This window comes from Pongo pygmaeus, chromosome 4 (genome assembly GCF_028885625.2).
Source record: "Pongo pygmaeus isolate AG05252 chromosome 4, NHGRI_mPonPyg2-v2.0_pri, whole genome shotgun sequence".
Taxonomy (NCBI): Eukaryota; Metazoa; Chordata; class Mammalia; order Primates; family Hominidae; genus Pongo; species Pongo pygmaeus.
In genome coordinates this window covers 14668393-14683798 of record NC_072377.2, presented here as the reverse complement: position 1 = coordinate 14683798, position 15406 = coordinate 14668393, and the positions used below count along the sequence as shown (strand labels likewise).

Genomic DNA, 15406 nt, shown 5'->3' with positions numbered 1-15406 from the left:
GGGAAGGCCTCTGAAAATGGAGATTCACTATCTCTGGGGTAGAGTACTGCTGCATTTTAAACCAAGACACTCAAGGCTGCAAACCACTGATTTAGGAATATAAAATAAAAATTACTTACAAAACAAAAGCAGTCCTTCCCTTCTCATCTTCCTGACACCTTCCCTCTTGGCATGAAGAAAATGAGGAAGTGAGGGGTGGAGGTGCCAAAAGAGGTATCCCTGTGCCAGGTTAAGGGAGTGGGTGGTAGGAGTTGGAGGTGGAGAACCCAGACAGAATGGTTGGGAAATGGAGCAAACGTACCAAGTGAACAAATAAGTTAATACATTAAAGACAACAGAAGCCAGGTTTCTTGCTGCCTGAGAATAGATTAACAAACTTAGAAAGGGAAAGGATGGAAAGAACCCTGAGGTATTGGATTCGAAATGTATAAACACATGTATTTTTAATACAGATAGACACAGATAGATACAGCAGTAATTTTATATGGACATGTATGTGCATGTGTAGATAAATGTGTGGGTGGGTGGGTGGGTGGAAAAGTGGTTGGGTAGATAGATAAATGAATGAGTGGCTGGGTGACTGGATGGGTGGATGGATGGTTGGGTGATGAGGTGGAGATGGACAGTTGGGTGTCTGGGTGTATGGATAGGTGGCTGGGTGCTGGGTGAATGGACAGATGGACTAGACAGATGTGGATGGGTGGTTGGGTGACTGAGTCAATGGATGGGCAATTGAATGATACGGCAGATGGATGGATATGGGTAGATGGGTAGATTGATGAATATAAGTGGATGGATGGAGGATGGGTGGTTGGGTGGTTGGTTGGATAGATAAATGGATGGGTAATTGGATGGATGAATGGATGGATGGACAGATGAATGGGTGGTTGGGTGATCAGGAGAATGGATGGATGGATGGATGATGAATGGGTGGTTGGGTGATTGGTTGGATGAATGGATGAATGAATGCATTAATGAATGAATGATTGGATAAATGGACAGATCAATGGGTGGTTGGGTGATTAGGTGGACAGATGGATAAATGGATGGGGGTTGGGAGGGTGGATGGATGGATGGATGGGTGGTTAGGTAATTGGTTGGATAGAAGAATGGATGTGTGATTGGATAAATGGAGGGATGGATGGTTGGATGGAAGAATGGATGCGTGACTGAATGGATGGATGGATGGACAGATGAATGGGTGGCTGGGTGTGTGGATGGATGGATGGACGCATGGATGGACGCATGGATGAATGGATATAGATGGATGAATGGATGGGTGGTTGGGTGATTGGGTAGATGGACAGGTGGTCGGGTGGATGAACAATGGGTGTTTAGGTGGACAGATGGATGCATAGATAGATGGATGGATGGGTGAATGGATGGCATTCATATGTTTCCTAACTCTGTCTGCTAAGAAGGCCTAGAAGCAGTGACACCTCACAAAGAAAACTCTGAGAACCCAGGTCTTTAAAATTCTAAACACCATACAATACTGTAAGGAACCATCCCACTTAGTGAGATGAGTGATCCCAGGGTAGGCAGGGAAAGTACAAAATGAGCTGGGGAACAAGTGCTCAAAGGACAATAAGGACATAACAAAAAGACACAGAAAAAAGCTCCTGCTGGCCAAGTCTAAACAATTTAGGAATCAAAAGAGTATCAAATTATAACCAACCAATATAGTAAGATTTCATACATTCATACTAATATAAACAAACGAGAAAGGAAATACAGCTCATTCTTATGGTAGAAAGTCACCTAATAAATACAGAAGGAATAATGGAAATAGGTGATCATCATCACAGTGGTGGCTGCTATGGGCAGAAATCCTCAGTGGAAACTATGGCTATGAGAAGTCTGATGAGGAACAGAGACTGGTATTCTATTAGAGTAGCTGCCCACAAAATGTGCAGCAGAGACTAATTTTTTAAATGGTGACTGTGCATTGGAGAAACCCTGCAGACACTAATCTGACCAAGTGGCCAAGATGAACACTAGTCATAGCTGGAGAGGTCAGCATCCTGTGTCCACTGGGATGACACCCAGAGAAGGACATGCACTGCCAAAAAGGCACAGCCTGAGTCAGCCCACGAGAACTGGGGCAACCAGAAGTAGAGGGCCATCTAAAGAATAAAAGGCCTGTACTCTTTAAGTATGTCAAAGACATAAAGGCAGAGAAAGACTAAAGAATGTTCCATTTTAAAGGAGACTGATTGATGAGACATGGCAATTAAATGTAGCGCACATTGCTGGACAGTGCCCCAGACCAGAAGAGAAAGGGACATCGTTGGAACACTTGGGGAAATCGGATCAGGGTCTGTGGATAGGATGGCCATGTTGTATCAATGGTGCTTTGCTGACTGGAGAGAGAGGGTGGAGCAATGTGGTGAAATTCTACAACTTGGAAAATCTGGGTCGAGGCAATGTGGGAGTTCTCTATGCTATCCTACCACTTTCCCGTAGCCCTGAAACTATTTCAGAATGTGAATAATTTAAGAGGCAAAATAATTCATTCTGTTCTACTGAAAATCCTTTCAGTTCATCCAGTTCAAATTACTGTCTCCTTGAGTTTATAGCTCAGTTGCAAACATGTTCTTAGGCTAAAATTCCATCAAAGACCTCAGTTTGAGAGGCTGTTTACTTCCTATGAAATTATTTTGAGATACTAGTACCAATGTAAATCAAATAAAACTATACCACAGGTAAACATAAGTTCCTGTGTCAAGATGCCCCATTTTTATAGAATACACTGGTAACAATTAGGAGATTCTGTACTTAACGAAAACTGCCAAGAGCAACAAGCAGACTGAAAGAGCCAGCTTGGCTGGAGGATGACACTGGCTGGGTCAAGGTGATTCTCATTTAAGTTATGCACAAAGACTGTATTCCCAGGGCCTGCCAATCATCTTGTGAATGAAGGCTATTCAATCACATCTTGGTCTGGCAGGGCAAGGGCATGCAGACAGCTGGCTGCAAGCCCACCACTGCATTCAAAGAAGAGCTCCAAAGCAAGAGATTCATATAAGTGGAGGCCTCATTACATGTGTGAGTAACAGGGTCATTTGCTTTCTGTGTTATAGGTCAAAATTAGACAATGCATAGAGATGGCACATCAGGGGAAAGAACTTGATGGTTTTTAGCAGTGACATAATCCTCATGAGCAATGTCATTAAAAAAATTACAAATGTGTTCAATTTTCAGTTTTACTATAGAAAAGGCTATCACTTATTTAAATAGTTTCTAACAGACTAGACAAACAAATTAGTTAAGAAACACTGGTGCAAAATTAAGAAACTATACAGAGTTGACTTTTTTAATTCCACAGGCAACACGAAATGCTGCTTGAAAAAACTGTATATTAGGGAAAGGTAGCTAGAGAAACAAACAAATATCAACTGTCACGGGAAAGAGAAGGACTGCCCACATTCTGAAGCAAATATACAGTTAGACATCACGTGGTACCAGGGACACATTTTGAGAAATGAATCATTAGGCAATTTTGTCCTTGTGTGAACATCACAATGTGGACTTTCACAAAGCTAGATGATGCAGCCTACTGTACACCTAGGCTATATGGAGCAGCCCACTGCTCTAGGCTACAAACCTGTACAGCATGTTACTGTACCGAATACTGTAGGCAACTGTACCACAACGCTAAGTATTTGTGTATCTAAACATAGAAAAAGTACAGTAAAATACAGTATTATAATCTTATAGGACTACTGTCTTATTTGCAGTCCATCATTGATCAAAACATCTTTATGAGACACAAAACTGTAGCAGCAAATCACATGTCCATTTAATTCGCTCATGGACACTAGTAGGTCAAGAGAGCCAGGCCCAAGGATATGAGAGTGACAGCTGGGCAGTGAAGCACAACAGGAAATGTGAGAATAAAATGCAAATGGCCAGTTTCTTCCCAACAACTTTGACAAGTTTGGATGTGTTTGGATCAAGATTTAGATTTAAACACAGAAAGCATTTATTAAACATCTACACTGCCCAGCACTCTTCCAGGTGCTTTGAAACTCTTACAGAAGCCTTGCAATAATCTTTCATATTAACACAGAACATTGTAGATACAGATGCTTCTTACTCAGAGAGAAAACCTTGCAGAAAAGTAAGCACACAGAATTCCTCTCTACGCCCCTCACCTTCACCTCCAGGAACGTAACTAATATCACAAAGGCAGGCTGGTCTCAAGGGCCAGATGAACAAGGCATGGGCAAGGGTGGTACTCGTCAACCCATCTAAAGTTGCGTCATCAAGCAGCTACCACATGGTATGGCACAGAGGCCGCAGACGGTGGTGACTGAGAACATGCAGCCTGCCTGCCTGGGCTAACGCTGCTCCACTAACTGCTGACCTGGTGCAGTCATTTATCTCTGTGACTCATTTTCTTCACTTGTAACAGCAGGGACAGATACAGTATGTGAGCATTAAGTCAGTCATTATATAAAGTCCTTACAACACAGTCTGGCATAGAAGGTGGCAGAAAATAAAACAGGGATTCACTAAGTAAATAATGTAACATACCCTAAAGTAATAAAGAAAATGTTACACTTAGATTTCTAAAATAAACACATGTGTGTCTTGCAATCTAGACCATCTTCTCTAAAAGGTTTCATTTGGGAAGATTAAATTGAGTTTGACTAGACTGAAGAGCACACAAAATACACATTTCTTAAATACATGTAGAAAAAAAGACTGGGCTTTTCTTGAGTGTAGCAGATGAGCATGTAAGCGTTCTATCGGAAAGGCTACTGCCTGCACACCATTCTGCTTCCCCTACTGCCCCACCCCACCCCCACACACAGAGGGGTTCAAATGCTAAACAATTAAACTGCAGTCTAACTCGAAATCTATAAACTTTTTCTGGGCTACCCAAAACTTTTTTTTTCTAGCTTCCAGTGTACTATGATGCATAAATGATGTTGCCTTGCAATGTAAGTAAAATTGGCCACTTACCTCAGAATAAGCAAGAGTGATATGTTCATATATTCCCTGGTGGTGATGAATGGCATCTTCTAGGTCCTGCAGTTCTGAGGGAAGGTCTACCTCACCGCAAGCTTTACACCATGAATCCACGTTGCTCATATACTTGGAAGGTTAAAAAAAGATTATTTCTATCAATGACAATTTATATTGAGAAGTGGACATTTTTTAACATGGTTTTGAAAATTAGGGGACTTGAGGGAGATCCTAAGAATGTAACATGGTTGACTCTCCATCTCAAATGGCATCCTCAACTCACATGAGACTCCTGGACTCCAATCCCAGAGTGGGTTCCAGCAGGACTGGGGTGAGTCCGAGGAATCTGCATTTCAGATGAATGCCTCAACTGACTGCTGCCCAGGTCTGGGTGTGCCCCTGGAGTAATGCAGCCCTGTTTTGGGCATTCTGGTAAATTCTCCCAATCCACCTTTGAATCCACGTTTCTAACCGCCCTGCACTCCTAGCAAGGGAGGACAGAAAGATGACTCCCCCACGTGCCCCTTAACTAGGGCTCAACAGCAGGATGCTCCTTTTCCTTGCAGCTACATGTCAGCCTTACTCCTTTCCTTTTACACTGAGATGTAATGAAAAAGTTCCAGATATCTAAAAATCATTTATCTGAAATAAGGAAGAGCAGCCAGTCCATTCCGCCACTGTTTCAAAAGGAAATTGACACCAGAATTAAAAGGAGACCAAGAAAAAGGGGCCTGAACTTCTCTGTGTATCTTAGGAAAGGCTTAAGGAGGCAGGGGCATCATTCCCCTCCTTCCCAATTTGCACGGAAATGAGAAAAGCCTGAGCCATGCGAACAGCCCTGCAGCTGCCATCCCAACCCTGGCTCCATCTCCTCCATCTCCAGGACCCATCAACAGGCCTGCGGCAGCCATCCCAATCCTGGTTCAATCTCCTCCACTGCCACCCTCCATCTCCAGGATCATCAACAGTCCTGCAGCAGCCATCCCAACCCTGGCTCCATCTCCTCCACTGCCACCCTCCATCTCCAGGACCCATAAACAGGCCTGCAGCAGCCATCCCAACCCTGGTTCCATCTCCTCCACCGCCACCCTCCATCTCCAGGATCATCAATTCCTGCAGCAGCCATCCCAACCCTGGCTCAATCTCCTCCACTGCCACCCTCCATCTCCAGGATCATCAACAGTCCTGCAGCAGCCATCCCAACCCTGGTTCAATCTCCTCCACTGCTACCCTCCACCTCCAGGATCATCAACAGTCCTGCAGCAGCCATCCCAACCCTGGCTCAATCTCCTCCACTGCCACCCTCCATCTCCAGGACCCATCAACAGTCCTGCAGCATCCATCCCAACCCTGGCTCCATCTCCTCCACTGCCACCCTCCATCTCCAGGACCCATCAACAGGCCTGCAGCAGCCATCCCAATCCTGGTTCAATCTCCTCCACTGCCACCCTCCATCTCTAGGATCATCAACAGGCCTGTGGCAGCCATCCCAGTCCTGGTTCAATCTCCTCCACTGCCACTCTCCATCTCCAGGACCCATCAACAGTCCTGCAGCATCCATCCCAACCCTGGCTCCATCTCCTCCACTGCCACCCTCCATCTCCAGGATCATCAACAGTCCTGCAGCATCCATCCCAACCCTGGTTCCATCTCCTCCACTGCCACCCTCCATCTCCAGGACCCATCAACAGTCCTGCAGCATCCATCCCAACCCTGGCTCCATCTCCTCCACTGCCACCCTCCATCTCCAGGATCATCAACAGGCCTGCGGCAGCCATCCCAATCCTGGTTCAATCTCCTCCACTGCCACCCTCCATCTCCAGGATCATCAATTCCTGCAGCAGCCATCCCAATCCTGGTTCAATCTCCTCCACTGCCACCCTCCATCTCCGCGATCATCAACAGTCCTGCGGCAGCCATCCCAATCCTGGTTCAATCTCCTCCACTGCCACCCTCCATCTCCGGGATGCATCAACAGCTGAGAAATCACTGCCAAATTTCCTAGGGAGATCCTATCAAAATCCATCACAGTTAAGAGTGAAACGCAAGTGCGGAAGGCCCAATTAAAAAAGCTAATTCAATTAAGCCAAACAGACATCAACACATTTCCCTCGGTTTTAACCTCTTTACTCCTGTTCCTCACACATCTTTTAACTTAGCAGGGAATGCAGAGGATGACTATTTGAAATGCAATACTCGACTGACCAGAAAGAAATGTGCTATAATTCCCTTAAAATATAGTAAGAACAAACTCCCAGTTTATTTTTAGGACATTAAAATAGACAAGTCACCCAAATAATAACTGTTTATGAAAATCCTTTTATTGTTGAGTGCAGAAAAATATCTATGCAGACCTTAGGGCTTGAGGCCAATTCATATGGCATTAAGTGTCAACTGAGTATTTCTTGGGTGTCATGTTCTATCAATGTCAATTTGGTCAGGTCAGATGATTGTCAGTATTTTTGACTACTTCACTCTATCATCTTCCCGTATTGCATTTAATACCAATTATGAAATTATTGTTTTTCGAACACAAATTGATTGAGGTTAACCATCATCATTAATAAATCATCAGGTCTAAGTCAGCAGTTAAGCGCTCCTGGACAATGGCCACTGCAGAACACCCAAAACCAAGGCGAGTTGCAACATATTCTTAAGATCAAAACGCTTCTGACAGAACATGGTGGAAACACATTTCAGTTATATAATACTTCATAATGTAATGAACAGAAGCATCAGACTAACATATCACTGTATCAAAATCATTAAAGTATATTGGACTTCAATTTTTGAAGCAACAACCAATAAAGAAAAAAACATTCAAGAAGTTTTACATATTCCTGTAATTAGAACTAACATAATTTCTTAAAGTATCCTGAGAGGGCACTGATTATACTTCTCTGAAAAAGTATAGCCAGGGAAGGATGGTGTGCTACATGAAAACCTTGTGGACAAAGGATTCTTCCCTTTTTCTGGGTTAATAACAGCCCAGAGATAGAAATAATCCTAGCCATGGTTTTACAGAGGGTTTTGCACAGCATCATTTTTCTGTTCTTTATTTCTAAGACACAACCCTAGACTCCAGAGAGCAAGCTCTAGGCCTGATTGTTTTCTGAAAGGCTGAACACCCAGAGGGTCTGAAACCAACAGCACCAGCACAGCAATCCCTCTTCCGAGATGCATGGAACAGGGAACAGGGTGTCAACAGGTATTCCACAAAGAAAAAGCATCCTGAGGTCAAGTTTGGTGTTGAAATTCAACAGGTACCTTCAAAACAGAACTTAGAAAAGCTTCTAATATGACAATGATATCATACGAGGGGGGACCTGGTACTTCCCTCACTCCGATACACATACACACACATATGTGCTACCATCCTGAGTAACCCAGGTTGGGACTGCAATGCTGGGGGAACATGTCTAGCACAGAGCCTGACACTTAGGAGATGAGGACAGAAGGTGGCTACTGCAGTCTAATGAGATCAGAGCAGCTGGCTTAGTATCTGATGCTTTAAGTGCTCCGTAGATCAAAATACGTGAACACAAAGCATCTGGTGGACTGGGGGTAAAGGCAGGAGAGTGCGAGAGAATGAATTGTTGCTCTGTCAATTCAGATCAGGAGCCTACTTCAGATATGGAGATCCTGAAGCTGAGCAGAATGGTGGTATTAAGAAAGTGTTGCTGAATAAACGATGAAGGAAGCCTGGATCACCCAGTTTGCAAAACAGAGGCAAGCAGAGGAGGGAACAGTGATTCATATACATAGCTTTAAGAGGAGAACTTGGATAAATAATTAACAGATTGCTTTTCCTAAGCATTTACTCTACTACTCTCTGTCTGCTGAGAGGGGCCTCCAATCTGGGAGCCACTCATTTCTTTGCCTATTCTGGGTCCCACCAACCAGAGCTGGGATCCTTGAAGCTAGTGAACTGCACTCCCATCCATCTCTCACCCCCACCATCTCTTGACGGAGCCTCAGCTGAGCACAGGCACTCAGCCGGACTTAGGAGACAAAGGGATGGAAATTTCCTAGATTTAGAACTTGCATCTATGTCATGTTTATAATAAATGTTAATTCTAAAAATATTTATGGGAAGTGAACTTCTATAAGAACATTAATGCAAGTGTGAAATAGTTTGTTATTATGTCAGGAACTGAAAGACCTAGCCATAGATCTCAGCAAAAGTTCTAGCTTTGGAAACATGGCCAAATCGCTCCCCATACAGATTATCAGGACAATAATACCACAGTCCCATCTACTCCACCGGGCTGATTTAAGGATGAAAAGAGATTTCACGTTAAAGAGTTCTCTAAATATTAAAGAACTATACAAACACTGTTACTTTATTTTTGGTTATTATCAAAGTACAGAAGGCCTAAAGTCATAGATAAATTAAGGTGATCGGATGTGTGGTTCACTCTGCAGGTAAGCCTCTGCAAGCACTACCCGAGCGGATAGAAATGTGTATCTGTGCTGTCAATTACAGTAGCCACTGGCCACATGTTGCTCCCGATGCAGTGAATAGCAACTAAATTTTAATTTAATTCTATTTTTAAAAATGATTTTATCATCTTGTTATTTAACTCTGAGTAGCTTCAACGCCACACGTGGTGACAGGCCATCACAATGGGCAGTGCAGCTCGAGGTCACAGTAAAAGGATGTTTTAAGCTATAGCAAAATCAAGTCACTTTGTTTTATAAAAATGTAATTCTAATGGTATCTGCTGTGAAAGCTTCTTAATATAAAGGGTCTGTCCTGTGGATATACCACACGACCAAGACAAGCAAAGGCTGGAGCCCCTAAGCAACATCTACCAGTAACAACATTAACACTGTGGTTGTATGTCCACATATTTGCAAACAGATACTGTGATCCCACACCTTCACTGGAGATGACACAAGACAGACTGGCTGACACATCTATGGAAGTTATAGCATCTACGAAACATCATTCTCATCTAGCTTTAACTTCAAAGTTATGTTTATAAAGCCACAGCACATGCCAGCACACCACCACCCATGGAGAGAAAGGGCAGGGCCGGACGGTGCAGCTAAGAGCTGTAATCCTTACAGAGAAGGCAACTGCCGTTAGTAAGCTCATTAACCATGGAGTCACATATTTGAGCCTTATGTCTCTCTAATCAGATTTAAATTCCACATGAACACTCTGAATGTGATTCAAAGAGGTGACTATGATGGAAACTTAACTTAGGATGTCCAAGTTTTTGGTCCTTTCCAGACTGAGTTTATGAAAACAGCTTGAGCATAACTAGAAGTCAAATCATTTAAAACGAGGGAACAACGCTGACCTAGTCTTGGGATTGCTCTCTTGGGAAAAGAAAACTACTTTGGTGAGGAGCATCAGAATTTCAAGGATCTTACTTTTCTTCAGTGAGGGGGATGAGACACAATACATTTTTACTTGCAAGTAAGAACTGTCTTTCTGAAGACGTCCTAATCTCCCCTCTGTGCATTTCGGTTGTCTACGTGCAGGCCTTGTTGCTTCCTTAAGGTCTGGAATACACGCTGGGCCCCTTCTTCATTAGGCTACTGTCCCTTCGCTCCTATTTGGCTTCTTCTCTGGCCACCGTACATGCACTGAGACCTCAGGCGCCCTCACAGTTCATGCAGGGTCCCATGAAATTCTGTTCAATAATGTGTTCACCTAGTTTCATTTCCTTCAAATCCATAAATTACACTCATTCATTTCATCCAGATGAGAATACCCCAGGCTCTTTCAATTTTGCTGTATGTTTAAAATTTTTTATAATAAAACACTGGAAGGAAAATGCCCCATGACACCTATGTTTCTAGATTATTTTCAGGCAGGTCACAGTGGCGATTAATCTCTGGGTTTATTTACAATTCTGAATCTCATCAAGTTTATGAAAGATGTTCTCTGTGTGCTATGCTTCAGCCTCACATTCACCCACGCAGCTTGTCCTGCTTCAAATTCATTCATATCATCTTACTGCCAAATGATCAAGTGTATTGCTACTTTGTACAACGATAAGGATCAGAGATGGCTACAGGGTCATGAAGATGGTTCTATTTACGCTGAAGGAGTTCCTGTTACTTTAAAAAGTTGTTTTTGTGTGTGGGCTTTTGTCTATCTCTTATCACAAAATTAGTCAAATGCAAAAAGTTAGAAAATAGAAAAATCCTTACCATTGAAACTCTCAGCTTTTACATGGTACTATGAAGGTTTGTTTCTCTTTATAAATCACTCAGCTTCCTCTCTTGCTTTATACTTTAAAGGTTTCTAGAGTTGAGATCACTGGTGATTAGTGTCTTGTGCAACATTCTGACTGCCTGCCAAAATCCTAGGCAAGTTGGGGCCTCTATCTTCCTTTATTGACTTCTTCACTCTTCAACAGAGACTGTTTCTACATTAAAGAGATACTATTTCCTTTTTAAGAAGCATCCGTGCAAATCCCTGAATCCAGTCTTTCCCCCAAAAATTAACCCTGAGGAAGATATACTGATATTTTTCCCTCTTAAATTAAGCAACCGCTTTCCTCTTCCCCATATATGTGTCTTCTTGGTGTTAAAAGTTCCTATGCCGTTTCTCCACATCCTGAAAAGGTATTCACTGTGCTGCTCACCTTCCAATAATAAAGTCTGAGTCATGAGCAAATCCCTTTCATTTTGCTACTTTCAGAGCGTTTGTTTAAGCAAGTTTGCTTAAATGGAGGTATGGGGAGTGTTGGGGGTGTATATTACCCATTACTTCTTAAACTAGAAATTTTGACACAGCACATCTGTCAACAAATGAAGCCAAAGTCAGATGCCATGTAGCTAAGCTTATAATTATGAAAGACACTGTCAACTGTGTACCCAAAAAAGCCATTTTCCTCCCTCACCCTTGCTGGCAGCACCTCCCTAAGGAGGCTAAACACCAGATCCACCCTTTCCCCTACCCCTTGCAGCAAGGCATGGATGTGCACCCCAAGACTAGCCAATGGGAACTGAGGAGAAGTGTGCTGGGGGCGGGGCCTCTGGAAATAATGTTTCCCTTATAAAGTGGCAGGCAAAGACAGCTACAGCCATCCCTGCGGAGGGTGAGCACTGTGGCTGAGGAGGAGCTGAGGTGTGCTGCCCCGACTATGAGGGGAGGCCCAGCAAGCCTGAGGGCAGCAGACACCACCCCTCCATAGCCGTGCAGCTAGAGGTGCCTTCACCTTAGAACTTCGCAGTTTGTGAGAAAACTAAACCCTTGACATCTGCACCACTGATGGGCGTTCTGTTCCTTGCTACCAAAGCATCCCAATTGGAGTAATAAAGCACTATCAACAAGGAATTAGAGGAAAAAAGGAGCCAGCAGAGGAGGGGAAGAGAAGAGCAGCTGCCACTTCTTAGTGCTTACTGTGCCGGGCACTGTGTGGGGCACCTAGCATCACATTTACATCAACAGTCCACTCAAGCAGGTACTTTTATTTCTACTTTACAAGTGAAAAAACAAAACAGAGAGGCTAAGTCACTTGCCTAAGGTTACGCAGCAAGGACTAAGAGAGCTGGAATTTAAGCTCAGGGCCGAGTGACTTCAGAGCTCACATGCGGAGTTCACAGTATGTGCTACACAAGAGTGTTTGCACACACACCAATATTCATGGAGGAAGAACTATTCTGGTTACCACCTTGTGGGCTGGGGGTTCGAGGCACTGACCTTTTCGGCCTTCTGGTGGAAAATGGAGGACATGTCCAGCAAGGTGCTCCGCTCATCCAGGGCTGCCGCAAACGCCTTCCACTCCTGCTCCAGCTGACTCGCGATCTGCCTGATCTGCTGCGAGGCATAGTGGCCAGACTCCACCAGGCGATTGGCCACCGACATGATGCGGTTTATATTTACATACACGTTCTGGGAAGTGGGCAGGAAAAGAGGGCTCCTCAGGGGACAGCAAATAGGAGGTTCCCTTCTAAGAAGCCCAGATACCACCTGCTGAAACACAGCTTCTACCAGTGATCACATCTCTCCCAGGAGCATCACCTGATATATATAATATTATACATATTTGCTCTCTAGATTTCCATAAACTTGAAGTATGGGTTTCCATTTCTATTTTTAAACCTGTAAAATTACAAATCAACTAGCTGAAAGGCATAATTGTTCAGCACAAAGCAATCAAATACACAAGTGGGTGCACACAAATATACTATTACTCACTTTTTGGCTTCAAATACTGAACAGGGTCCAGATGGCAAGCCTGCTGCCAGGCAGTCATGGAGAACTGAGGGACCCAGCGCTCCGGTTTTTAACCAGAACCCAGAAACCCAAAACATGTACCTAGCAACCAAAGGCTATTTGTGTGAAAGCAAGCTCTCCTTTCTACATATGCCCAAGTCATTTTTTGGTGCCAACAGAAAATATTCTGTAAATAGATCCACCTTCTCCCAGGAATATGAATTGCAGTAAAAACACAACAATGCTATGCTCAAATTTTAAATAAAGCTTTTCTACTCTGTCAAAATTCCTATCTTCTAGTCTATCAGTTTATTGCAAAAATAGGGATTTTTAAAAACCCACCCTTTTTGCAGAAGAAGCTCTCACATGGAGTTTCCCTTTCTACCTCCAAAGTTCTTTAAGGCTCAGTATCGCATCGTATGGTGTGGTGTGGGATTCAGACCTTCAGCAAATCCGAAGTTGCTGTTGTTCATGTATTTTTAATTTTTTTCACTGTTACCACACCACTCCTCCCCATGGGTCCCCCAAAATCGTAGATACCTCTTTGGCTCCTCTCCATGTTGCCCCAATCTGATTTCCTGATCTGTCCAAACTCCTCTATGTTTTTCCCCCTTCTCTCGCTTCCCACACAACCCCTCTGAGCCAATCTCCCACTGCCTCGAACAGGGACCCCACAACAGCCTCCTTCCTGTCCCTTGCTGCCTGCAGTCCACCCAAGTAAGCAGCTAAAAGAACTCACTTGTTCATTCTTTCTTTGTATCTTCTTTTATTCATCCTTTCCCTCTATTTCTGACCCAAACCAGAACTTGGTGGAGTTGCCTCTGTCTGGGATTAGAGCCACAGGACTCCAGCCTCAGGGTTACATCTCCGGGCTGCATCTGAAGGCTAGAATCAGCTAACAGACATCGCATGTCTGGAGTCACAGAAAGAGGCTGCAACAGTCAAGCCATGCTCAGTGAGGTGACCTCTCTGGCTCGTGGGGCATTAACGCTCTAACTGGCATCTGGTAAATTAAAAGCAAGGCCTCCCATTCCCAAGTGCATTCTTTCTCTCTTTTCCTCCCTCCTAGTAAAGTGACAAGAAACTAGACTTGCTAATTTTGCTTTCTTTATATCCTTAAAAGAGAAAAAGCCAGTCCGACAGGTCTGTTAGGAAAAGCACAAGATGCGCTCTGTTAGGATATGGAGAAGAGATGTCCCTTTGGATGGCTCTATTGTGACAACCACTGATCATACTCACCCATTCCTAGATTGTAACAGCTTCCTGTATTACTTTTATATAAAAACAGATTTTACTAGTCTATGTATGATGCTTTTTCCATCTCTCCATCACTTCTAGCACACATGAAGGAGTATGGTGGCATACAGCCTAAATCTGCAGCCTGGACACAAACATGGTGATGTGCAATTCCCTAAATTAAAAGTACCTACACCTACAGGCTTATCATCATCATTTTTACAAATATCTGTTATAGTAGAACGTGCACAATTGTTGGTATACCTTAATATGCTTTCTTTAAAAGCTGTTAACTTGGCATATTGGTATTTGGTATCCTTATTTTGTCAGAAATTGTTCAAAACACTATAGCAAGCAGAAGGGGCTGAAGGTTAAATACCCTTGCCCTGCATTATTAAATGCCACAGATACTAGGGATTCATGGAGGTATTCAACACAAGGAGCAGGCCTGGTCCAGAAAGCTCCCCAGCAGGCATCACCTTCATGGCACCGAGCTACCCACATGCGTTGTATTACAAGTTTAACTTAGAAAAGTAACAGAAGTATATTGTAGAAAATTAGAAAATATATTCGAACCCCCGCCCCCTCCAAAAAATAGCTGTAACTCATACTTTTAAGTTTCTTACCTGCTTTAACTGCATCTTTAATTATATTGATAACATCACTGGTAAGAATTAACATTTATACAGTACGTACTACGTGTCAAGCAGTATGTTTTGTATTTTACATATACATGTAATACCATGGAAGGCAGGTATTACCCCCCGTTTACAGATTAGGAAGCTGAGGCTCGAAGAGGTAAAACAGCCTTCCCAAGGTCACAAGGCAAATAAGAAAGTCAGAATTAAAAGCCTCTACGTCCACAACCCATTTTCCTGTCTTCTACACTACAGTTCCTATTCCCTTGAGTCCTAAATCTGCCACTAATAATGCTGAAGAAAGGGGGAAGAGAGAATATATTTTTCAGTTCATTTCTAGCACATATTTTAGTATTTCTAGTTTTTAAAGTATGTG

General features: G+C 43.3%; 1 protein-coding gene across 8 annotated transcripts in view; it reads right to left on the bottom strand.

The window, feature by feature from the left end:
* TRIO (trio Rho guanine nucleotide exchange factor) overlaps window positions 1-15406 on the bottom strand; it is a 371165-nt gene that overhangs the window by 204939 nt on the left and 150820 nt on the right. For all 8 annotated transcript variants that reach the window (XM_063664670.1, XM_054489144.2, XM_054489145.2 and 5 more), the window contains exons 7-8: window positions 12641-12832; window positions 4972-5103 (exon numbers count right to left, since the gene is read on the bottom strand). In XM_063664670.1, the coding sequence (XP_063520740.1) occupies window positions 4972-5103; window positions 12641-12832 (324 nt within the window). The remainder of the gene's footprint in view (window positions 1-4971; window positions 5104-12640; window positions 12833-15406) is intronic.